This window comes from Salmo salar, chromosome ssa01 (assembly GCF_905237065.1).
Source record: "Salmo salar chromosome ssa01, Ssal_v3.1, whole genome shotgun sequence".
Lineage (NCBI taxonomy): Eukaryota > Metazoa > Chordata > Actinopteri > Salmoniformes > Salmonidae > Salmo > Salmo salar.
The window spans coordinates 86,251,366-86,278,308 of NC_059442.1; the positions used below are offsets into that span (position 1 = coordinate 86,251,366).

At 41.9% G+C, this 26,943-nt stretch overlaps 1 protein-coding gene across 2 annotated transcripts in view; it reads right to left on the bottom strand.

Annotated features, from left to right (window-relative positions):
• Positions 1 to 26,943, bottom strand: part of macrod2 (mono-ADP ribosylhydrolase 2) — a 1,144,633-nt gene that overhangs the window by 47,633 nt on the left and 1,070,057 nt on the right. For both annotated transcript variants that reach the window (XM_014207733.2, XM_014207725.2), the window contains exons 10-11: positions 23,992 to 24,042; positions 17,350 to 17,409 (exon numbers count right to left, since the gene is read on the bottom strand). In XM_014207733.2, the coding sequence (XP_014063208.1) occupies positions 17,350 to 17,409; positions 23,992 to 24,042 (111 nt within the window). The remainder of the gene's footprint in view (positions 1 to 17,349; positions 17,410 to 23,991; positions 24,043 to 26,943) is intronic.

Genomic DNA, 26,943 nt, shown 5'->3' on the forward strand with positions numbered 1-26,943 from the left:
TGGCCTTATATACAGTGGCTTGCGAAAGTATTCACCCCCTTGGCATTTTTCCTATTTTGTTGCCTAACAACCTGGAATTAAAATAGATTTTTTGGGGGTTTGTATCATTTGATTTACACAACATGCCTACCACTTTGAAGATGCAAAATATTTTTTATTGTGAAACAAACAACAAATAAGACCAAAAAACTGAAAACTTGAGTGTGCATAACTATTCACCCCCCCCCCAAAGTCAACACTTTGTAGAGCCACCTTTTGCAGCAATTACAGCTGCAAGTCTATTGGGGTATGTCTCTATAAGCTTGGCACATCTAGCCACTGGGATTTCTTCCCATTCTTTAAGGCAAAACTGCTCCAGCTCCTTCAAGTTGGATGGGTTCCGCTGGTGTACAGCAATCTTTAAATCATACCACAGATTCTCAATTGGATTGAGGTCTGGGATTTGACTAGGCCATTCCAAGACATTGAAATGTTTCCCCTTAAACCACTCGAGTGTTGCTTTAGCAGTATGCTTAGGGTCATTTTCCTGCTGGAAGGTGAACCTACGTCCCAGTCTCAAATCTCTGGACTCTGAAACAGGTTTCCCTCAAGAATTTCCCTGTACTTAGCACCATCCATCATCGCTTCAATTCTGACCAGTTTCCCAGTCCCTGCCGATGAAAAACATACCCACAGCATGACGCTGCCACCACCATGCTTCATTGTGGGGATGATATTCTTGGGGTGATGAGAGGTGTTGGGTTTGCGCCAGACATAGCATTTTCCTTGATGGCCAAAAAGCTACATTTTAATCTCATCTAACCAGAGTACCTTCTTCCATATGTTTGGGGAGTCTCCCACATGCCTTTTGGCGAACACCAAACTCGCTTGCTTATTTTATTCTTTAAGCAATGGCTTTTTTCTGGCCACTCTTCCGTAAAGCCCAGCTCTGTGGAGTGTATGGCTTAAAGTGGTCCTATGGACAGATACTCCAATGTCCGATGTGAAGCTTTGCAGCTCATTCAGGGTTATCTTTGGTCTCTTTGTTGCCTTTCTGATTAATGCCCTCCTTGCCTGGTCCGTGACTTTTGGTGGGCGGCCCTCTCTTGGCAGGTTTGTTGTGGTGCCATATTCTTTCCATTTTTTAATAATGGATTTGATGGTGCTCCGTGGGATGTTAAAAGTTTCAGATATTTTTTTATAACCCAACCCTAATCTGTACTTCTCCACAACTTTGTTCCTGACCTGTTTGGAGAGCTCCTTGGTCTTCACAGTGCCGCTTGCTTTGTGTTGCCCCTTGCTTAGTGGTGTTGCAGACTTTGGGGCCTTTCAGAAGAGGTGTATATATACTGAGATCATGTGACAGATCATGTGACACAGATTGCACACAGGTGGACTTTATTTAACTAATTATGTGACTTCTGAAGGTAATTGGTTGCACCAGATCTTCATAGCAGTTATTTGTTTCATTTTACTTCACCAATTTGGACTATTTTGTGTATGTCCATTACATTAAATCGAAATAAAAATGCATTTCAATTACAGGTTGTAATGCAACAAAATAGGAAAAACGCCAAGGGGGTGAATACTTTTGCAAGGCACTGTATGCAGCCTAAGATAGTATAGTTATATATTGTCTGTCTTGTCACATCAGGTGGAGATGTATTTGTGTTTCCAACAATGCTGTGTCTATCTATACTGAACAAAAATATAAACACAACATACAACAATTTCAAAGATTTTACTGAGTTAACAGTTCATATAATTCATTAGACCCTAATCTATGGACTTCACATAACTGGGCAGGGTGTGCAGCCATGGTGGGCCTGGTAGTGCATAGGCCCAGCCACTGGGGAGCCAGGCCCAGCCAATCAGAATTTGTTTTTCCCCACAAAAGGGCTTTATTACAGACATAAATACTCCTCAGTTTCATCAGCTGTCCGGGTGGCTGGTCTCAGACGATCCTCCAGGTGAAGAAGCCGGATGTGGAGGTACTGGGCTGGCGTAGTTTCACTTGGGCTACTGGACATTCCTGCAGTCAGCATGCCAATTGCACACTCCCTCAAAACGTGAGACATCTGTGGCATTGTGTTGTGTGACTAAATGGCACATTTTAGAGTGGCCTTTTATTGCCCCAGCACAAGGTGCACCTGTGTAATGATCATGCTGTTTAATCAACTTCTTGATACGCCACAGCTGTCAGGTGGATGGATTATCTTGGCAAAGAAGAAATGCTCTCTAACTGGGATGTAAACAGATTTGTGCACAAAATTTGAGAAGTAAGCTTTTTGTGCCTGTAGAACATTTATGGGATCTTTTATTTTAGCTCATGAAACATGGGACCAACACTTTACATGTTGCGTTTATATTTTTGTTCAGTATAAATAAATAAGTCACTTAGCAGACACTTCTATCCAAAGCAACCTACAGGCCAGCTAGCTTACATTTTCATATGGGTCACTCACAATGGAATCACTCACAATCCTTGCACTGCAAAGCGCCATGCTCTACCATCTGAGCCAAACAGGACCACCTATCTAACATGATCACAACATATCATTCATGGGTAAACACATGTAGTTGCCATACACTTCATCCAATAGCACTGTTATCTGAATCTGGCAAACATGAATATTTTCTGTCTGAGTATACAAGGACACAATGACAAAAACATACATTTGCTCAGTACATTTCAAACTGATTCAGTGGATGTGTCCCAAATGGCACCCTAGCACCCTATTCCCTATATTGTGCACTACTTTTGACCAGAGCCCTATGGGCCCTGTTCAAATGCGGTGCACTATATAGAATTTAGGACACATTCCGTGTGTGATATCACAAGGATCACTATTACTAAAGGTTTGTGCTATCCGGGATCCTTGGGACGTCCATACCAGTGGAGGCTGCTGAGGGGAGGACGACTCATAATAATGGCTGGAAAGGAGTCAATGGAATGGCATATTTGATACCATTCCACTAATTCCACTCCAGCCATTATCACAAGCCTGTCCTCCCCAATTAAGGTGCCACCAACCTCTTGTGGTCCCACCCTAAACCCTAACCTTAACCCTTACCTTAACCATAACATAACCCTTAAGTGACCCTAACCCTAACCCTAACCATTTTAAATGTCATCTTCAATGGGGTAGGGATGTCCCAAGGATCTCAGATAGCACGGACCCTATTATAACCCACAACATTGTAGTGACACCACTGTATCTTACAGTTACTAGCTTTCACCTGCAGGGGGCAGTATTGTCACATTGTTTCCTCCCAATGATATACGCAGGTGAAATAACTCTTACTGTAGTTTGTTGAGATATTGATGAAAATAGATTCTAAAATACCATTCTACACAATAGGAGCAGGGAAGGTGTGTGTGTGCGTGTTTGTTGTGTGTGTGTGCGTGTGTGTGTGTTGTCTGTGTGTCACTAATAGGACAAAGCAACACCGTGACTCGTCCTCCCCATCTTAATTAAAGTAAAGGATGAGGGGATATGATTCCCCTGTGCAGACAAAATAACTTACACAATTCAAAAATGTTGTATGCTTTTTGAAACAAATTTTTGAGTCTGAACCTACTGCATTCAGTGTGTATCTGGATGAAGGGTTTTGCACTTCACTCTAGTTCACTTCAGATTTACAACATACTCATAGGACTGTATGAATATATGTCAGTGGTTTGGACGTACAGCACCACTAGGAATGAGAGGCTCATAGGACTGTATGAATATATGTCAGTGGTTTGGACGTACAGTACCACTAGGAATGAGAGGCTCATAGGACTGTATGAATATATGTCAGTGGTTTGGACGTACAGCACCACTAGGAATGAGAGGCTCATAGGACTGTATGAATATATGTCAGTGGTTTGGATGTACAGTACCACTAGGAATGAGAGGCTCATAGGACTGTATGCATGTACACTACCGTTCAAAAGTTTGGGGTCACTTAGAAATGTCCTTGTTTTTTAAAGAAAAGCAAATGTTTTGTCCATTAAAATAACATCAGATTGATCTGAAATACAGTGTAGACATTGTTAATGTTGTAAATGACTTTTAATGGAGTATCTACATAGGCGTACAGAGGTCCATTATCAGCAACCATCACTCCTGTGTTCCAATGGCACGTTGTGTTAGCTAATCCAAGTTTATAATTTTAAAAGGCTAATTGATCATTAGAAAACCCTTTTGAAATTATGTTAGCACAGCTGAAAACTGTTGTTCTGATTAAAGAAGCAATAAAACTGTCCTTCTTAGACTAGTTCAGTATCTGGAGCATCAACATTTGTGGGTTTGATTACAGGCTCAAAATGGCCAGAAACAAAGCACTTTTTTCTGAAACTAGTCTGTCTATGGCTTTTTCTTTGCAACTCTGCCTAGAAGGCCAGCATTCCGGAGTCGCCTCTTCACTGTTGACGTTGAGATTGGTACTATTTAAGTTGCAAAGAAAAAGCCATATCACAGACTGGCCAATAAAAATAAAATATTAAGATGGGCAAAAGAACACAAAACACTGGACAGAGGAACCCTGCCTAGAAGGCCAGCATCCCGGAGTTGCCTCTTCACTGTTGACGTTGAGACTGGTGTTTTGCAGGTACTATTTAATGAAGCTGCCAGTTGAGGACTTGTGAGGCGTCTGTTTCTCAAACTAGACACTCTAATGTACTTGTCCTCTTGCTCAGTTGTGCACTGGGGCCTCCCACTCCTCTTTCTATAATGGTTAAAGCCAGTTTGCGCTGTTCTGTGAAGGGAGTAGAACACAGCGTTGTACGAGATCTTCAGTTTCTTGCCAATTTATCGCATGGAATAGCCTTCATTTCCCAGAACAAGAATAGACTGACGAGTTTCAGAAAAAAGTGCTCGAACCCACAAATGCTGATGCTCCAGATACTCAACTAGTCTAAGTAGTTTTATTGCTTCTTTAATCAGGACAACAGTTTTCAGCTGTGCTAACATAATTTCAAAAGGGGTTTCTAATGATCAATTAGCCTTTTAAAATGATAAACTTGGATTAGCTAACACAACGTGCCATTGGAACACAGGAGTGATGGTTGCTGATAATGGGCCTCTGTACGTCTATGTAGATATCCATTAAAAACAGCCGTTTCCAGCTACAATAGTCATTTACAACATTAACAATGTCTACACTGTATTTCTGATCAATTTGATGACAACAAAATGTGCTTTTCTTTAAAAAACACGTACATTTCTATGTGACCCCAAACTTTTGAACGGTAGTGTATGTCAGTGGTTGGGACGTACAATACTGCTAGGAATGAGAGGCTCATAGGACTGCTTGTATATTGTTAAGAATGTGCCCCTAATATGCTCATGTAGGACCGTCAGCAAGCAGCAGGATGCAGATACATAGGCAGGGAGTTAATCAGGAGACTAGCTAAGGCCTGTGGAGAAATCATATTCAATATCTACTGTTGTGGAACTCTAGCTATAAATAGTCTCTGCTGTGTGTGCTACGCTAGGTCCTTAGCATGTGTGTGTGACAGAAGGGTCTACAAATGGATGAATCCACCTGAGTGACATAGCTTTCAGCATCAGTAGATAACACCACTTTACTCTCTAATGTTGAGGAGAGACTGATGCACTTCCAGTTGGGGGTTTCCGCTGGGTTTGTGTGAGAGGCATTAGGATGTGTGTAGAATATTAAACCTTTACAGTGAGATAGCTGCCTATAGCAACAACCTACACACCTATCCACATCTCCCTCCGACACTCCCTTCACCCATGACTCTCTGCCATAAACACTGTCTCTCTGTCTGCTCTTCTTTCCAGCCAACCTTAGCGTCGGACAAAGCATGGGTGAAAAACACACTGAGAAATTGGCCAAATAGAAAGTGCTTCTGAGCGCTACGACCAACAGCTGTGGTTATATGTGACGGTTGTGTCTGTGCACGTGTGAGTGTGTGCGTGTGCGTCACTGCGCGGCGTGCTGGGAAAGCCAGACGTCATAGGGGGAGAAGCCATTGATTCTCCATGTCTGCACTGAGCTTGTTTGAACACAGAGGGAAGCCTGTCTATGTAAGGCCAAACAGGCTACTGGCTACAGTAGCTGCCTATACTGTACTGGTAAGGGAATAGATGTTTGTCTGTGAGTGTGTGTGTGTGTGTGTGTTTTTGTGTGAGTGTGCGTGTGTTTGTGCGCGTGTGTGTGTGTGTGTGTGTGTGTGTGTGTGTGTGTGTGTGTGTGTGTGTGTGTGTGTGTGTGTGTGTGTGTGTGTGTGTGTGTGTGTGTGTGTGTGTGTGTGTGTGGCATAAATAAATCCTCTCAGTTTAATTCTCTCCCCACATTAAAAAGTAATACATGTATTTTTTCCTACTAGCTCTGACTTTGCTGATAACTTCTTTATTGAGGAGAAATGTACACTCTTAGAAACAATGTGTTCTTTTTTAACACATCCGTGTGTGTAGTTAGGGACGGCACATGTTGTGTTACTTTAAACACTGGGTTGACAACATTTTCCAACACATTATGTGTTAATTCCTGAAATGAATGAGTTAATAGCTGACAACCACACAACACACCCTAGATGTGTTAGATTATTGACCAATCACACTGCAGAGTCATCATGCATCTTTGCCGTGGCCTCACACTCCCTCACGCTCTGAAAAGTGAAGTGACAACTGTCAGCCTGGAGTGAGCCTTAGCCAGCCAGCAGGGGGAATACGACACAATAAACAAGGTACATTTAATCTTTATCTGAATGAGGTGACCATTTGAGGAAAATGCGGAGCGCACATAGCAATATTTTAACCTTGATTTATAAAAATATCATGTTTCAGATGAGTTGTCAAGAAGTTAGGCTAGTTAGGCAAACCTTCACCATAATCATTATCATTACTCAGCATGCTCTACTGCAGGTAGATTTTTAGAATTGTTTTTAATATCTGTGTTTTTGCATTTACATTGATTGATTGATTAATCTTATGCTACACAAAGAGAAATAACATAAACGTTTCTAAACTAATCTAATCAGTTAGGTTTTGTGCACCCGATACTGAAATGGTTGTTCCAGTTTAAATGGCTTAGGTAGTCTCCGCACAATGACCCTAACGCTGGCAGTCATTCTGAAAAAATCGAATTAAACTGTTGGATATCTGGCTTTGCCAGCCAGCATAATGTGAATTGCAGGCCTGATGTGGCCTGTAAACTAGGAGTTTCCTAACACCACTGTGCTATGGTATAACTAGGCCCTGAAAGAAAGGCCTTATGATATATGTAATAATGTATTGTCATAAATCATTTAAGGTATAACCATATACAGGGGGTTCTATGAAGAACCTTACATAAAGGGTTCTAGGGAGAACCCTAGATAAAGGGTTCCCCTACGGGGATAAACTGAAGAACGCTATATAGTTCTACTTAGTATCCTTCTACATCACTTAAACCAACTCCTGTCATCTTTCACTCTGCCTATCTTTTCCCTCAATCCCCTATTTTTTGTATATTTTTATTTCACCTTTATTTCATTTATACAGGTAATTCAATTTAGAACAAATTATTATTAACAATGACGACCTATCTTCTCCCTCTCTCTCATCCGTCTATCTCATTTTCCCTTTCTCTCGTGTATTCTGCTGCGTGCTAAGTAAACAGTTAGGGGATCGAACTTTGGCTGTGTCCTGCTCCAGTTCTGTCTTGTGACATCTGATCATTTCTCTATACTGTATAATAGAGAAAGAAGACTGATACTGCTGCATGCCAACTGGCCTGTGACATTGTCTCTTTATCAAGCCTCTGGTTAAAGTGTCTTTCTCAGTTGCCTCGCTCTTCTACTCAGCCACTCTCCCCTCTCTTTCTGTCTTTCTCATTCTCAGCCTCTCCCCCCTCTCTCTCCCTCCTGCCCTCTCTCTTCCTCCATCGCTCTCTGTCTCCCTCTCTTTCTCTGTATCCTGTTCTTGGATTTTATGACAATTACATCACAAAGCAGGTCATCACAGCACATCAGGAGGATTGTACATTAGTCCCCCTATGAGACAGAGAATCAGGGGCTGCGACTCAAATATCACCCTATTTCCTATGTAGTGCAAATCAAATCAAAATGTATTCGTCACATGCGCTTGTCACGCCCTGACCAGGTGAACTCGGGTATTTTGGGTCAGGGTGTGTCATGTTGGGTATTTTTCCTGGGTTTGTTTTCGATGGTTGCGTTATAGCCTTGTGTTTGCTCTATGGGGTTTATTTCTATGTTGGGTTCTGTCGATTCCCAATCAGAGACAGCTGTCGCTAGTTGTCTCTGATTGGGATCACATTTAAGTTCCTTTTTCGCCCACGCTGTTTGTGGGGTGTTGTCTCTTTGTTTTTGAGCAGTTAACGTATCGGCATTTTCTTGGTTTTGTGTACGTGTTTATGTCAGTGTGAAGAATAAACATGTGTTCGCTCCCAGCTGCGTTTTGGTCCGCTTCCTCATCACCCGACGACGATCGTTACAGCGCCGAATACAACATATGTAGACCTTCCCGTGAAATGCTTACTGACAAGCCCCTAACCAACAATGCAGTTCAAGAAGAGTTAAGAAAATATTTACCAAATAAACTAAAGTAAAGAATAATAAAAAGTAACACAATAAAATAACAATAACGAGTGTATAGCCCACTATTTAGGTAGTGCACTATTTAGGGAATAGGGTGCCATTTGGGACACACCCACGGAATCAGGCTGCGTGTGTAGATCGTGTACCGGAGTAAAGACCAAGTCTCTGATGCTGTCTCTAGTAGGCTGGGTGGGAGCCCTAAAGAATTCCACATGGGTCTTCTACCGCTTGCTGTCATCAGAGTTGTGTTGTAGCGACGTCCTGCTGTATGCCAGCTAACGCTGGTCATTTTCGCAGATTCAACATGAAGAATTGTGGGAAAACGAACAGAAAATGACAGCTGATTATCCGGTCAGAGGAACATTCTGGTGTGTTTGTCTCTCTCGCTCTCCTCTCTCTTCCACTTTTTCGAGCTGAAAGACGATGACCAGAGCTTACCCATGATGTTGCACAATGATTTTAAGTCAATAATGTTGCACAATGATTTTAAGTCAATAAGTATGAAATATTTGGGCTTGAAGTGACAAATCTGAACTGCTCACTCCATGCAAATCTGTGTGATTGCAGAGTATTTTCCTATGATATGACATACAAATTATTTTCCGGGCTTAGTTTTACTTGAATGTTACCAACCACCAGCATGGCATTGTTTATTAATCTGAAACAGCTGCAAAGTTCTTCCTCTTCGTGACTGAGATGTGCCAAACAGCCTTGTCTCCCCCTGAGCCATGGAGCAAATTAAAATTAGCGGGTACAAACTTATGTTTGGCACCTCCACTTTTTCCCCTGAAAATTATCATAATCCATTGGATAATTTGTACATTTTCACTTATTTTTTAGCTAGTCTGTATTAAAAATATATACTGTATATATGGCCATTTTATAGAGAGTAGTAGAGGAGGATGGGGTCCTAAGGGGGTTCCTGTAAGTAGGCTGAGGTCAATAGAGAGTGATAGGAAAAGCATGTGCTTCAGTAAGGTTGGTTTTTTGGCGTTTCTGGACAACTTTACAGCAGGAATGGAACATAAATCACAGAAGATAGATGTTGTGGTGGCAGACGCAGAGAAGTACTTGGGTGTACGAGATTTTACTGCAGAAGAGTTATAAGGTGTTTTGAACGACAGTGTCCTGTCCTCCGAGGCTGCTGGCCAGTTGTGGGATTAGATAGGGCCAAAGTTGTGGAATAGTGATTGGGTTTAAATGGATGTAGGGTTAGTTTGTAGGGCAACTTTTTCACAAAGTGTAATGAAGTCATACTACAGATTAGTAGGCTGATACACAGCCAATACATTAGGTGGCAGCATGCACCTTTAACATTTGTTTGCGGACTGCCATAATACCAAAGAAGAAGAAGACGTACACGTTAAATATTACCAAAGATTTGTATAACTGAACCAAGATAGACCACAGCCTGTCGTTTCCAATGGGAACAGATGAGTCACAGTGGGCAGAACAAGCAAGGAGGTGGGCAGAGTCAAGCACGAGCTAACGAGATCCAATTGGACCATTCTAGCATACATCTGCATATTTCCGTTAGGGAACGCCTACTCTGTGAAGTGTGTGTGTGCAGTAACTCAATTCACTTCTGTACTCCTAAACAACGCGATTTTTTACAACTTTGGCAAAGGCTAAAGTTTACAAAAAATATTCCACTCTGTTCATACCAGACTCTAGTTTTGGGAACAGAAAACTGTACTGAGATCAAATGTTTCATCGATGAGACATTTTGCAGAATGTAGGCCAAAATCTTCTTCCACTGCGGGCCGCTGGGCTTCCTCTCACTACCATCCACCAAGTGGATGCATCATATTTATACATCCGGTGAAATATCGGTCTCATTGTTCTGTCTGTGATATTACTATGATAATTTACGGTGACTTGTGTCAATTGAGAAAAGCTGACTAAATCAGTGGTTCTCAATTCTCTCCTCAGGGAGCCCCCACTGTTGCAGGGCTAGCACACCTGATTTAACTTGTCCATGAACACAATAATAACACCTAAGGATTTTTTTGGATATAATGTGGCTAACCAGAATAAAAAAAAACATGATGGTTCTTCAAAAGGATCTAAAAATAACCTTTGATATTGAGTAAGGTTCTTTATAGAACCATTCTCCATAAAGGTTCTATAAAGAACCTTAAAAAGGGTTCTATATAGCCCCGTAGAGATCTTATTTAATTGCTAAACGGGCTATGTCATAAACCCTCAAAGTTCCATAATGCGGTGAAAATGGCAGCCGTTGTTGTCAGGAAGAAATCGAAAGTCAAAATGGAATGAATATTGAGAGTCAATATTCACGTAATAATAAGGAATTCCCCCTTGACCACGCCCACAAATTGAAGAAAACAAGCATTCTTTCCCATTGACCCCCAGTATAAAAGAGCCAACTTCGTCGTAAATGTTTTGTTATACAGAAGAAGAAAAAAATATGCAGACAAGCTGCTGTGTTGTTCAATGTACATGTACTGCACTACAATCAGTGGCTTGTATTCATGGATCCAAGAGAAGCCAGGCTTCCCCCGAAAATGTAACAAAAAAACCATATACAAAACCCATATAAAATAATTTATCTTTCGTCTCTCTGTGTTTCATAATTTTCCTACAATTCGCAAGAGGCTGAATGTATCTCCCCAGAGAAAGCATCCGAACGAGCAAAACAGCCACCCTCTCTCTGTATGTGTAGGCCAACTATCTGATGCTGTTTGGTCAAAAAGAGTATGACATTGTTGCCTCCCATGGCATTGAATGCAAGGGAAGCCAGCGAGCATTTGGACTCCCTTGATAAAAAAGTATAAAATAATAGCCAATCAGTATTCAGCTAAACTAAGTGAGCTCAACTGTGAATGGTCCTGGAGCACCAAAAAAAAAGTGTCAAGGGAAGCCAGTTTGGATTTAGCTTCACTCCAATCACATCACGTCACATCGAGAGCAATACGTCACTGACAGAAACATCTTGAATTGTTGCATCTCGTTGTGTTGTTGTCCTCCGGTGGCTAGCTAGCTAAAATTGGTCCTTTCCTAAATTAGCCTTCTCCGTACTGGCCAATGATTAGAACTACGATTCGGATCCAACCATAAATTCATACATTGTGCCCTTGGCCTGAGGATGGAATTAAATATGCAGCTAGATGTAGATGGCTAATGTTAACTAGCAAACGTTGCCCATGAAAGGAAGTTCGGCTAGCGAGCAAGCATTTTAGCCAGGTAGCCTAGGACAACAAAACATAAAATAGTGTACTGTATGACAGAGTCAGACCAGTTCATCATTATGAACGAGAGGAGGATGGCATTGGCGTTTCTCTACAAGTAGGGTGAGTCAACATGTTTTTCTACTTGCATGAACGCATGAACGCACGCAGGCACGGGCGCACGCACACACACACACGCACGCACGCACACACACACACACACACACACACACACACACACACACACACACACACACACACACACACACACACACACACACACACACACACACACACACACACACGCTGACGTTGATTGGACTAGATTGTTTTTGGTATCTTTTAGTTGTCACTGTATTAGACTAAGCAGAGGTGATTTGATGATGTTGAAATGTTGAAGTTTAATGGTGCAGGAATAGTGGAGGCAGCTCCTATTTTCTTTGCGACTTGCAGTAACTCTCTGTGGTTCTAAAATCAATAGCTGTTTCGTAGTCCAAAAATGTTGGCAACATTAATTTGCTTGTTGCATGCAATATGCTTTGTGGACTACACCGGACAGAGGTTGCTCTCCGGTTTTGTGATGAAACCAAGATGTGGTTGAATTTAATCTTGTCATATAATTATAAATACAGTTTATATAGATTTTATGCACATTTTCTGTAAAATAGCCTCTAAAATATATGTAAACAGACCATAAATGCATCAATTTGAGTTTTCTTGGAAAGCTGTGAGTGCTATTATATGATACAATATCAGTATACTTTTGCATTTATAACTTGTTCTAATTAAGTGATAATGCCAGAGAAGCCGGTGTTTAGAGGATATAGTGGCATGGGTGATGGCAAACCGTGTCAATATATCCTCCAAACACCGGCTTTGAGGGCATTATTACTTTTATACAACGGGTAACCAATATATTCAAATATTGATTGGCACATTTTCATTAAACACTTTCTTTTGAATAATTTATTCATACTATTTCCTCTTTCCACAAGATATAGTCCCAAAATAAATCTAAGGTTGCTACCCAAGCCGGCTGGTCGTTCGTTCTATTGGTTCGGTTACCAGAGACACGACCCAGTCGTTCAGTCTTTTTGTTCTGTATCTATGGACGCAACCCACTCGTTCGTTCTAAATGTTCCATTGCCATACTGGCTGGCAACGTTCTTATCTACTGCTTGATAGCTAGCCTACTACTGCTAACTTAAAGTCACGTCATAGATCGTGGACTTCAGGGAACAGCAGAGGGAGCACCCCCCATCTACATCGAAGGGACAGTAGTGGAGAAGGTGGAAACTTTTAAGTTCCTCGGTGTACATATCATAGACAAACTGAAATGTTCCACCCACACAGACAGTGTGGTGAAGAAGGCGCCTCTTCAACCTCAGGAGGCTGAAGAAATGTGTCGTGTCACCTAAAACTCTGACAAACTTTTACAGATGCACAATCGAGAGCATCTTGTCAGGCTGTATCAACGCCTGATACGGCAACTGCACCGCCCTCAACCGCAAGGCTCTCCAGAGGGTGGTGGGGTCTGGACAACGCTTCACGGGGGCAAACTACCTGTCCTCCAAGACACCTACAGCACCCGATGTCACAGGAAGGCCAAAAAGATCATCAAGGACAACAACCACCCGAGCCACTGCCTGTTCACCCCGCTACCATCCAGAAGGCGAGGTCAGTACAGGTGCATCAAAGCTGGGACCGAGACACTGAAAAACAGCTTCTATCTCAAGGCCATCAGACTGCTAAACAGCAATCACTAACTCTATGTAGGCAGCAGCCTCTCTGAGACTTAAATCACTGGCCACTTTAATAAATGGATCACTAGTCACTTTAAACAATGCCACTTTAATAATGTTAACATATCTTACATTACTCATCTCATATGTATATACCGTACCTTTTACCATCTATTGCACCTTGCCTATACTGCTGGGCCATCGCTTATCTGTATATTTATATGTACATATTCTTATTCCATCCCATCCAGATTTGTGTGTATTAGGTAGTTGTTGGGGAATTGTTAGATTACTTGTTAGATATTACTGCACTGTTGGAACTGGAAGCACAAGCATTTCGCTTCACTCGCATTAACATCTGCTAACCATGTGTATGTGACAAATAAAATTTGATTTGAAAAATGCAGCCAGAATAACAGCAAAATAGCAGCATTTGCATTTTTTTAAGCTGTTTTCTAGTGACATTTATTTGGAATGCCAGGCGAATTATTTCGCCTGGCATAGAAATGTGCCCACTCGTCAGAACACATACAGTTGAAGTGGGAAGTTTACATACACTTAGGTTGGAGTCATTAAAACTCGTTTTTCAACCACTCCACAAATTTCTTGTTAACAAACTATAGTTTTGGTAAGTCGGTTAGGGCATCTACATTGTGCATGTCACAAGTACTTTTTCCAACAATTGTTAACAGACAGATTATTTCACTTATAATTCACTGTATCACAATTCCAGTGGGTCAGAAGTTTACATACACTAAGTTGACTGTGCCTTTAAACAGTTTGGAAAATTCCAGAAAATGATGTCATGGCTTTAGAAGCTTCTGATTGGCTAATTGACATCATTTGAGTCAATTGGAGGTGTACCTGTGGATGTATTTCAAGGCCTACCTTCAAACTCGGTGCCTCTTTGCTTGACATCATGGGAAAATCAAAAGAAATCAGCCAAGACCTCAGAAAGAAAATTGTAGATCTCCACAAGTCTGGTTCATCCTTGGGAGCAATTTCCAAACGCCAGAAGGTACCACGTTCATCTGTACAAACAATAGTACGCAAGTATAAACACAATGGGACCACTCAGCCGTCATACCGTTCAGGAAGGAGATGCGTTCTGTCTCCTGGAAATGAACTTACTTTGGTGCGAAAAATGCAAATCATTCCCAGAACAACAGCAAAGGACCTTGTGAAGATGCTGGAGGAAACAGGTACAAAAGTATCTATTTCCACAGTAAAACGAGTTCTATACTGACATAACCTGAAAGGCCGCTCAACAAGGAAAAAGCCACTGCTCCAAAATCGCCATAAATAGCCAGACTACGGTTTGCAACTGCACATGGGGACTAAGATCGTACTTTTTGGAGAAATGTCCTCTGGTCTGATGAAACAAAATATAACTGTTTGGCCATAATGACCATAGTTATGTTTGGAGGAAAAAGGGGGAGGCTTGCAAGCCGAAGAACACCATCCCAACCGGGAAGCACGGGGGTGGCAGCATCATGTTGTGGGGGTGCTTTGCTGCAGGAGGGACTGGTGCACTTCACAAAATAGATGTCATCAAGAAGAAGGAAAATTAGGTGGATTTATTGAAACAACATCTCAAGACATCAGTCAGGAAGTTAAAGCTTGGTCGCAAATGGGTCTTCCAAATGGACAATGACCCCAAGCATAATTCCAAAGTTGTGGCAAAATGGCTTAAGGACAACAAAGTCAAGGTACTGGAGTGGCCATCACAAAGCCCTGACCTCAATCCTATAGAAAATCTCTGAGCAGAACCTAAAAAGCGTGTGTGAGCAAGGAGAGCTGACTCAGTTACACCAGCTCTGTCAGGAGGAATAGGCAAAATTCACCCAACTTATTGTGGGAAGCTTGTGGAAGGCTACCCGAAACGTTTGACCCAAGTTAAACAATTTAAAGGCAATGCTACCAAATACTAATTCAGTGTATGTAAACTTCTGACCCACTGGGAATGTGATGAAAGAAATTAAAGCTGAAATAAATAATTTTCTCTACTATTATTCTGACATTTCACATTCTTAAAATAAAGTGGTGATCCTAACTGACCTAAGACAGGGAATTTTTACAAGGATTAAATGTCAGGAACTGTGAAAAATTGAGTTTAAATGTATTTGGCTAAGGTGTATGTAAACTTCCGACTTCAACTTAAGTTAATATAGATCAAGATCATGTCTAGATGCTTTTTACAGTGGAGATCAAGTTTATACATTGCCTGGCTGGACTGATGAGACAGTGGATTGCGAAGTCTGATGGTACAGTGTAAATAGGCATTTTAACGTCATAGACTTACCCAGTGGTAACTTGTGGAATAGTCACTGGCTGGAATACGGTTTTATCCAATCAGCATTCAGGATTAGACCCACCCATTGTATAAATCCTATCATCAACTGATTTAATCTAGTGTATGTCTGTGGATTGACCGCATTGTTTGAATTGAATGTTGGCATATTGGCAGTTAATTTAAAACATGTATGGTATCCTTCCTCTTAAACTGTCTGGCTAGCTAGCTAACAAAGATACAGTGCAGATAAATTCTTAAAATTCATTGTTTTACACAATATTTTATCACAGCACTGGCAAACTATGGTTCTGTTCCTGTGGTAGAGCAAATTACAAGTTTAGGTCATTTAAATTAGAGCCAGTACATCAACCCAGCCTTTACAGTACATCACAGAATCACATTAAACCTGACTAATTCATATTTCCTTTAAATACAATTACACCTTTACAGCACAGAACAATCTTTAAATTCATACTGGATCGTGTGTAAGAGGTTGGCTGAAGGAGTGTTATTTTCCCGTGTTCTAAAATGTCTAGAGTGACTGTGCCAAGGCCTTTTGTCTGTGGATTAGCTGCCATTAAGCATCCAGCAGGCCTGATAAATTAGGATTTATAAAGATTATTACTAAATACTTACGCTCCATAATTCCTGTGATTGAATTTGTGAATCATATTTAATTATTATGGCTATGGATTATGGCAGAGGTAGTGATACAACGAGTGTAGCCTGAGAGATGTGAGGAGGTGTGTGTGTGTGTGACTGTGTGTGTGTGTGTGTGTGTGTGTGTGTGTGTGTGTGTGTGTGTGTGTGTGTGTGTGTGTGTGCCTGCGAGATCTGAGGAGGTGTTAGTCAGTGTTTTGTTCAATTAGATTACAATGCATTGGTGCCCTTGAAGCAGCTTCACTAGCTATCTATCTTTTCCAGCCTCGGCGGCTATCTGAGTGTGTGTGTGTGTGTGTGTGTGTGTGTGTGTGTGTGTGTGTGTGTGTGTGTGTGTGTGTGTGTGTGTGTGTGTGTGTGTGTGTGTGTGTGTGTGTGTGTCTAATGCGTGTGCTTTAGACTACAATCAAGTGGTAGCAGTAGAGCGATTATTTCCCCAAAGAAAACATCACTGTAGTAGATATCTTTTTTAAAAATCCCCCCCCAACCATAAGCTTGGAGCCAAATGGATGGTGTGCCAAGCTAATTGCCTTACGACGCCCTCCAGTGTAAGAATCTAATTATCTCTGGTCCATCTTACTGGAGAGGCCTATAATTGTTTCAATATTACACATCCAAAGGGCCTGAAACTGCAGAATAGCCTGATAATGCTTCTTAAATAAGTTTCCCCTGAAAGAAAACATTCTTTATAAAACCTCCCGGCTTCATCCTGTATTCATTTCCACAGAGAGGAACTTGGCACAGGGGAGAGATGGAGATTAGGGATACTGACCATGAATGATTGCATGCAAGCAAGCGTGCACACACGCTTGCACGCACTCTCACTCATACACACACACAGAGAGAGAGAAACAACTGTACTGTAAATATGCTACTACACACACACAAAAATGCAATCCATGCAAAAAGTTGATACTAGAACACACACTCCCTTACCGTCATCATGGCGGTCTTCACTCTGATTCTTGCTTCTGGATTCCTTAGAAGGGGACGTGCCTGCAACAAGAAGGATAGGTATCAGTTGTGTGATACATATTATCACACATTATGGCAAGGCTCAAATAGCATGAAAGGGTTATACAGAGACTTTGAGGCCATTGTCCAGAGCTGAGTCTGGAACAAAAGCATCTTGGCCACTTGAGAACCAGCGAATAGCAACCCTTGAACCAGCTCCAGCCCAGCTCTGAATCAACCCCTGGCTGATGGAACAGTATGAAAGGGCCAGTGGCTGGCACTAACTCAGACAGCCGTCACCATCAAACAAGGGCTGAACCGGGCACTGGGCAAGACTGGGAGGGGTATGGGGGGGCGACTTGGGAGAGGAGTAGAGGGAAGACAACACAGGGCTGGGAATGATGTTTTATGTTGGATAATGTCAGTGGGAGTGTGGTTGATACAGTTGATATTTGGAGCTGATGGGAGCATTTTGCTATGGTAGATGAGATATTTAAGCAATAAGGCCCGGGGGGGTGTGGTATATGGCCAATTTATACAATGGGTGAGTCTAATCCTGGTTGGTTCAAACATCATTCCAGCCGGTGTCTGTTCCACAAGTTACCACCAGCTAAATCTATGACGTTAAAATGCCTATTTACTCTGTTCCATCTGACTGAGCAATCCACTGTCTCATCAGCCCAGCCAGGCACTTTATAAACTTGATTTCCACTGTAAAAAGCATCTAGACATTATGTCACATTTCTTTTACAATAACATTTCGTTTTCAACAGCGGAGATTTGTATAAACCTTGCTGTCTGTCTCTCCGATATTTGCAACATTGTTTCAATATTGAAATTCAATCTCCAGCTGTCTCATAGTAATGAACGTGTCGGGAGGAGACAGACAGACAGGCAGCGTTTCTCAGCCAGTCAAAATCATGAATCAGTTTTATGGTTATATACAAAGAAATGTAAACTGAAAAGTGCAGCTAGTTTGCAGTCTTTCCAGCTTTAGTTTGAAGTGATTGTGTTAGCTGTGTTGTTGGCTAGCTCCTCTGAGTGTTCTGACGAGTGAGCACATTTTCTATGCCAGTTTGGGGCCCACATCTAAAAGTGTTTGGGTGGATAGATGGATAGCATACTGTTTGTGGCCCACATCTAAAAGTGTTTGGGTGGATAGATGGATAGCACACAGTTGGGGGCCCACATCTAAAAGTGTTTGGGTGGATAGATGGATAGCACACAGTTTGTGGCCCACATCTAAAAGTGTTTGGGTGGATAGATGGATAGCACACAGTTGGGGGCCCACATCTAAAAGTGTTTGGGTGGATAGCACACAGTTGAGGCCCCACATCTAAAAGTGTCTGGGTGGATAGATGGATAGCACACAGTTTGGGGCCCACATCTAAAAGTGTTTGGGTGGATAGATGGATAGCACACAGTTGGGGGCCCACATCTAAAAGTGTTTGGGTGGATAGCACACAGTTGGGGGCCCACATCTAAAAGTGTTTGGGTGGATAGATGGATAGCACACAGTTTGTGGCCCACATCTAAAAGTGTTTGGGTGGATAGATGGATAGCACACAGTTGGGGGCCCACATCTAAAAGTGTTTGGGTGGATAGCACACAGTTGAGGCCCCACATCTAAAAGTGTCTGGGTGGATAGATGGATAGCACACAGTTTGGGGCCCACATCTAAAAGTGTTTGGGTGGATAGATGGATAGCACACAGTTGGGGGCCCACATCTAAAAGTGTTTGGGTGGATAGCACACAGTTGGGGGCCCACATCTAAAAGTGTTTGGGTGGACAGCACACAGTTGGGGGCCCACATCTAAAGGTGTTTGGGTGGATAGATGGATAGCACACAGTTGGGTGCCCACATCTAAAGGTGTTTGGGTGGATAGATGGATAGCACACAGTTCATCCCACATCTAAAGGTGTTTGGGTGAATTGAAGGATAGCACACGGTTGGGGGCCCACATGTAAAAGTGTTTGGGTGAATTGAAGGATAGCAGACGGTTGGGGGCCCACATCTCACTACAATATAATATAATCTAAAAACACTTCCTGAGACAGACAATAAAACCAAAAGTCAGTCAGTCAGTCAGTCAGTCAGTCAGTCAGACTCTCTCTCTCTCGCTCGCTCTCTCTCTCTCTCTCTCTCTCTCTCTCTCTCTCGCTCTCTCTCTCTCTCTCTCACTCTGATTGGTTGCATGACAACAACAGACAGGACATACAAAGTAAGTTCAGAGCTCTAGAGCTTATATAGGCTTAGACAGGTATTCATTGATAGACTTCATGAAGCAATTTACCAGAAGTTCACATATACCACATTTGCTGTAAACTTTCTCTTCCCTCGCAAATACATACAGCAAGCACTTTTCTATCTGTAGAGGCAGCATCTGTTCATACCAGATAAACTACAGTGCCTTCGGAAAGTATTCAGACCCCTTTCCTTTTCCCACATTTTGTTACGTTATAGCCTTATTCTAAAATGGATGAAATATGATTTTTTTCTCAGTAATCTACACACAATACCCCATAATAACAAAGCGAAAACAGGTTTTTACCTTATTTACATAATTATTCACACTTTGCTACGAGACTCGAAATTGAGCTCAGGTGCATCCTGTTTCCATTGATCATCCTTGAGATGTTTCTACAACTTGATTGGAGTCCAACTGTGGTAAATTCAATTGATTTGACATGATTTGGAAAGGCACATGCCTGTCTATATAAGGTCCTTCAGTTGACAGTGCATGTCAGAGCAAAAATCAAGCTATGAGGTTGAAGGAATTGTCTGTAGAGCTCCGAGACAGGATTGTGTCGAGGCACAGATCTGGGGAAGTGTACCAAAAAATGTCTGCAGCATTGGAGATTCCCAAGAACACAATGGCCTCCATCACTCTTAAATGGAAGAAATTTGGAACCACCAACTCTTCCTAGAGCTGCACGTCCAGCCAAACTGAGCAATCTGGGAGAAGAGCCTTGGTCAGGGATGTGAAGAACCCGATGGTCACTCTGACAAAGCTCCAGTGTTCCTCTGTGGAGATGGGAGAACCTTCCAGATGGACAATAATCTCTGCAGCACTGCACTAATCAGGCCTTTATGGTAGAGTGGCAGGACGGAAGCCACTCCTCAGTAAAAGGCACATGACAGCCCGCTTGGAGGCACCTAAAGACTCTCAGACCATGACAAACAAGATTCTCTGGTCTGATGAAACCAAGATTGAACACTTTGGCATGAATGCCAAGCATCAAGTCCTGGTTAAACCTTGCATGGTGGTGGCAACGTCATGCTGTGGGGATGTTTTTCAGCGGCAGGGACTGGGAGATTAGTCAGAATCGAGGGAAAGATGAACAGAGCAAAGTACAGAGAGATCCTTGATGAAAACCTGCTCCAGAGTGCTCAGGACCTCAGACTGGGGCAAAGTTTCACGTTCCAACAGGACAACAGCCAAGACAACGCTGGAGTGGTTTCGGGACAAGTCTCTGAATGTCCTTGAGTGGCCCAGCCGGAGCCCGGACTTGAACCCGATCGAACATCTCTGGAGAGACCTGAAAATAGCTGTGCAGTGACGCTCCCCATCCAACCTGACAGAGTTTGAGAGGATCTGCAGAGAAGAATGGGAGAAACTCCCCAAATACAGGTTTGCCAAGCTTACGATGTGAAGTGTGCGTGTGTGCAATAACTCAATTCGCCCTTGCACTCCTTTCTAAACAACACAATTTGAAAAAAACTTTTAGAAAGGGTCAAGTATACAAAACTTAGTGCACTCTGTTTGAAATAGATTTTTGTTTTGGGAAGAGAAAACTGTATTGTGCTTGAATGTTTCATCGATAAGAAAATGTGCAGAATGTCAGCCAAGTTTCATCTTGCTCCATCTTCTCCCAATTCCTGGACATCCTCTTAAAAAAAATATACACTACCGTTCAAAAGTTTGGGGTCACATAGAAATTTCCTTGTTTTTGAAAGAAAAGCACTTTTTTTGGGCCATTAAAATATCATCAAATTGCTCAGAAATATACAGATTTTTTTATGGAATATCTACATAGGCGTACAGAGGCCCATTATCAGCAACCATCACTCCTGTGTTCCAATGGCACGTTGTGTTAGCTAATCTAAGTTTATCATTTTAAAAGGATAATTGATCATTAGAAAAACCTTTTGCAATTATGTTAGCACAGCTGAAAACTGTTGTACTGATTAAAGAAGCAATAAAACTATCCATCTTTAGACTAGTTGAGTATCTGGAGCATCAGCATTTGTGGGTTCGAGTACAGGCTCAAAATGGCCAGAAACAAAGTACTTATTTCTGAAACCCGTCAGTCTATTCTTGTTCTGAGAAATGATGGCTATTCCATGCGAGAAATTGCCAAGAAACTGAAGATCTCGTACAACGCTGTGTACTACCCCCTTCACAGAACAGCGCAAACTGGCTCTAACCAGAATAGAAAGAGGAGTGGGAGGCCCCGGTGCACAACTGAGCAAGAGGACAAGTACATTAGAGTGTCTAGTTTAAGAAATAGTCCTCAACTGGCAGCTTCCTTAAATAGTACCCGCAAAACACAAGTCTCAACGTCATCAGTGAAGAGGCGACTCCGGGATGCTGGCCTTCTAGGCAGAGTTGCAAAGAAAAAGCCATATCTCAGACTGGCCAATAAAAAGAAAAGATTAAGACGGGCAAAAGAACACAGACACTGGACAGAGTAACTCTGCCTAGAAGGCCAGCATCCCGGAGTCGCCTCTTCACTGTTGATGTTGAGACGGGTGTTTTGCGGGTATTTTTGGGGCCTTACTGCTATTAGCCCATACAAACGCATTGAATAACAGATACACTACATGAAACAACAGATAGTCCCAAAAAAACCTCAAAAGGAAGTTTGTTCTGAAGTGTCTGCCCTATATCTGAGAGATATAAGAAAGATCAGGAAACATTTGTTATATTTTTGGACATGTATTTAACCCCTTATTTATTACACTAAACAGTCTCCATATATACTTCCATTCATTTTTCAACTGGTACTGGGGGACCTTCAGACGTGTCTTATGAGGGCTGTGGGCATCCTAGAACAACTGACTTATACATGTTCGTGAGAGTCTCACCTTTCCACAGAGAGGTCATATTAGTGTGTAGCCCAAACTGTTCGGCCGCTATAGACAGAAGTTGGCAGATCGGCGGTAACAACTTCAGACGGGTCCCAATAAGCTTGTGGGGGTCTTAGAGCAAAACGGCAAACCGTTTGGACGCTACAGATGATTTTGTGAGAAGACCGATTTTCGGGATGTCTCATGGTCTGACTAACACCGCTCTAGCTCTGTCACCTTTCACCGCAGATGTGGAAGTGCGAAATCGGCGGATGTGGTTGATTGAGACGCATTCAAAACTGACAGATTTATATGGAGATATTTGTATTGTGCTAATTTGATTTCTGTGGGACGAGGACATTGACTCTAAGGTGGTTAAGTTTAAGCATCAGCCAATTAAAACGTTGACGTACTGTCGCGTGATAGAAAGCTACATTGTAGCTGGTCCCATCTGGTAACCTGGCACAAGTTAGCCCTATGCTAACCGTACCAGGTAGCAGTGATTATTTCCGGTCACAAATTCCTCATCAGCCTATCAAAGATCTTAAACTCTTTCTGCACAAACCAATGGAATTTCTTGAAATAGGTCAACACTTGACCATCAGAGGGATACATGTCAACCTCGAATTTGAAGGTTGACATGTATCCCTCTGGTGGCAAGTACTGCCCCACAGTGTTGAGCTGTTTTCAGTTGTTTATTTGTGACGTTCTTTTGATGGTCTGTGGGTATTGTATAGGTAAGCCAGATGAAGATAGGGATGGTGGTAGGAATTAGTGGGTGTGTGTGTTTCTAGGGGGATAAACTGAGGCTGTAAACTGTTGTAATACAATGTACTCTTAGAAAATAGGGTTTCAAAAGGGTTCTTCGGCTGTCCCCATAGGATAATAATTTTCGGTTCCAGGTAAAACCCATTTTGGTTCAAGATAGAACCATTTTGGTTTCCACGTAGAACCCTCTATGGAACCAAAAGGATTCTACCTGGAACCAATAAGTGTTCTCCTATTGAGACAGCTGAAGAACCCTTTTAGGTTCTAGATAGCACCTTTTTTTCTAAGAGTGTACCTGGTATTTTTACCACTGATTTTGTCACTGCTGGAATTGTGTCTGTCACCAATGAATGAACATTCCATTTTGTGACAGACACAATCCCCCACCCCTTACCTACCCGCACCTTGAATGTATCAAATAAATGTGTTAGGATTTTCACAGGTTCTCTCTCTCTCTCTCTCTCTCTCTCTCTCTCTCTCTCTCTCTCTCTCTCTCTCTCACACACACAAACTGTTTGAAAAGCAATCACTCTTTAATTATGCTAACATTTCAGAATTCTAACCTTAGTCAGAGTACTGAAAATTCATATATAAATGTAAACGTGCTGACATAGGTCAAAAGGCTAAAAGTGGTATTTTCCAACCACAGTGTGTTTCCTTGACTTTTTATTACTGTTTGATATCTCCAACACGTGCACATATAACCTACACTCAATGTGGAATTGCATCTCACGTCAAGGTAAAAAAAAACGAACTCTGAAACCGAACTCAAACCGCCACCAACCTTCTGTCTTCTGTCCATCCTCAGTGTCCTCTTCTGTAGTCACATCGTTATCTGGTGAAGAAAACAAGAGAGAGAAAATCAGACCCTGCAATTTCACAAACCACTATCTACTGATACTGCAGTGTAAAGTGTCATACTGGGTTAGGCCTATCACTGGGTAGTTACCGTACTGGTGACCAAGGACTGCAGCATTTACACACCAATAAAACAATGGTTCTAAATAATACCAGATAGAGGTTATTTGGTTGGTAACTATAGCAGAACTCTTTTTGGTGCTAAATAAAAAACATTTTATATGTTGAACCATGGTCATAAAGTTCTAAATGGAACCTGTATGGTGCTATAAATAAACCTTTCCTAAGGTTCTATAAAGAACCATAAAAAAGTTCTATATGGCACAAAAATGGTTCCACTGTGGTTACAACCTTTTTTATGGTTCTTTATATAACATTTATTGAGAAAGGTTCTAATAGAACCATTCTCAATCTCAAAAGTTATTTGTAGATCCTTTAGAACCCATGTGTCAAACTCATTCCACAGAGGGCTGAGTGTCTGTGGGTTCTCCCTTGGACTTGATTGACAATTAAGGTAATTGATTAGTAAAGAACTCCCCTCACCTGGTTGTCTAGCTCTTAATTGAAAGGTAAAAACAGAAAACAGCAGACATGAGGTCCTCCATGGAATCAGTTAGACACCCATATTATGTTGTTAAAATTCCATAGGTGTTATTGTGTTCATTGAATCAAGTGAGCTACCTCTAGAACAGCTGGGGATCCCTAAAAAGAGAATTGATAACCACCGAATGATAAAAATCACTCCTAATTGACACAAGACCATACACGAGTCTTTCACAAAACACCATTACTGATCACAGTCAGATATAACATGTAATATCATAACACAACACATTAGATCAACTGGAATCACACTCTCACTCACGGTTGCACAAAAAGAGCTGTGAGCAAACCAGACCCCAAAATATTTGAATAAGCCACCTCCCTACATTTTAATTATCACTAAAACAACAAAGAACCCTTTTGTGAACTGTAAAGAACATTGAAGAGCTCAAAGGGTTCTTTGAGTCATTATGGTTCCACATAGAACCATCAGCCTTCCCAAAGACCCCTTGAGGATAACTGAGAATAAGGCTCATGGGGACATTTACACACAGATGGAACCCTTGAGAAGTAGGAAAGGAATTTAATCACATTGGACTCAATATTCAAAAGGCACTCGCACATCTGATCTATCTTTGTTGCAGGTGCATGGTAATAATTGAATAAGATGAGAAAAAAGAAGAAATCTGCACACTGCTCTTGCTAGTATCACTGCTCTTTATTGAACTTTACGTACCGGCCTCAAGGCCTTCGTCAGAGCTCACATTGGACTAAAATAGTCTCCCATTGACATTTATAAATGATTTATGCCAACGTCCTCTCTCTCCCTCTTCCTCTCTCTCTCTCCCTCTTCCTCTTTCCCTCCCTTTTTCTCTACATCTCTCTCTCTCTCTCTCTCTCTCATCCAGTGGCAACATTCACAGGTTTTACATATTATTTTGGCATTAATACATGTCACATATCAGTTTGCAAACAATATAATTTTTTTAATAATTGAGTTAATAAAGTTCCATACAAACATAGTCTCTTTTTTGTTTTCTTGAGTAAGGTAGCTCCAAAATGCAGGTGTTTCAGCCTAGATCAGTGCTTTCTGTGGTGGGGCAGCCAGCGGAAATACACAGCGTACGGGTTGGTAATGTTCTCTAGTTGTGCCGTGACTGGCTCAGTGTTCTGTCACTCATGGGGACACTACGTCACCACAAAATCTATGGGGAGAGCTCGAAAATTCAAGCCCCTTGGGTGCTGCCATAGAGTTACATTAGAAGTGCCCATCCAGCTTCACTTGGCTCATCGCGCTCTAGCGGGCCGGGCACCTGCAGGCTGACTTCATCATCATGAATCACTTCGACAATCTACTGGCAAATCCTTTTCAATCCTTGTCATATGAAGATACATTTTTGATAAAATGTATCGGTGCTCATCGGTCATTGGACATAAACATGTTGAAAATGGCAAATTCAACAATGAGTGGTTTGGAAGGAATCAGTGGCTAACTGCAAGCGTTGCTAAGCAATCACTAGCTTGCTATTCAGTGGAGTGGGTGTGTGGTCCAAGTCTGCGTTTAAGGGTCTCTTTCGAAGCTTAAAAGGATAAACATTCAACACCTTGATCATTGGCCATGCTGTCAATCCAACTGGAAACTCTGAACTGGGAAATCTCAGACTCTGAAAAAAACGAGCTCCGACTGGGAAAATACGTTTTGAACGGTCATCCAACTCAGAATTCCAAGTCGGGAACTCTGACCTCTTTCTAGAGCTCTGACCTGAAGATCACTGACGTCATGATTCAACCTTGTTTTTTTCAGAGTTCCCAGTTGTCTTGAAAGCACCATAAATCCAGAGAATGCCAGACTTTGATGACAAAGTTTGACGACAAAATGTGCCCTCAAGGACCGACACACAGCACAACAAGGTGATTCCAAAAATGTATTGTATGCTGCTGCATAAATGATGTATTATGCCAGGGAGATATGTATACTGTAGCTAAGAAAAGTAATAATAAGTGTATGTTGTGTAGTAAGCTGTAAGTAGCCCATGACACGGATTACATGAAGTCTCTCACATTCCCACAAAACACTTGAATTTCAGCCAGTGTGAGCCCTTCATATTTTCAATGTCGCCATACCTCAAGGAGAGCCGCTCCTTTCATTTCTCTGTTCTGTCTACAGTATGAGGTATTGTACACAATGTAAACCTGAGGCGATGGTTGAGTGTGGAGGGTTAGACAGGAGTAGGGAGTGTCTTCAGAGTGATACGTGGAGTAGAGAGTAGAGTAAGCCCTAGGCAGAGCCATTGCGATGCATGCCCACTCCTGTGGCTGAACTAATGCACGCACG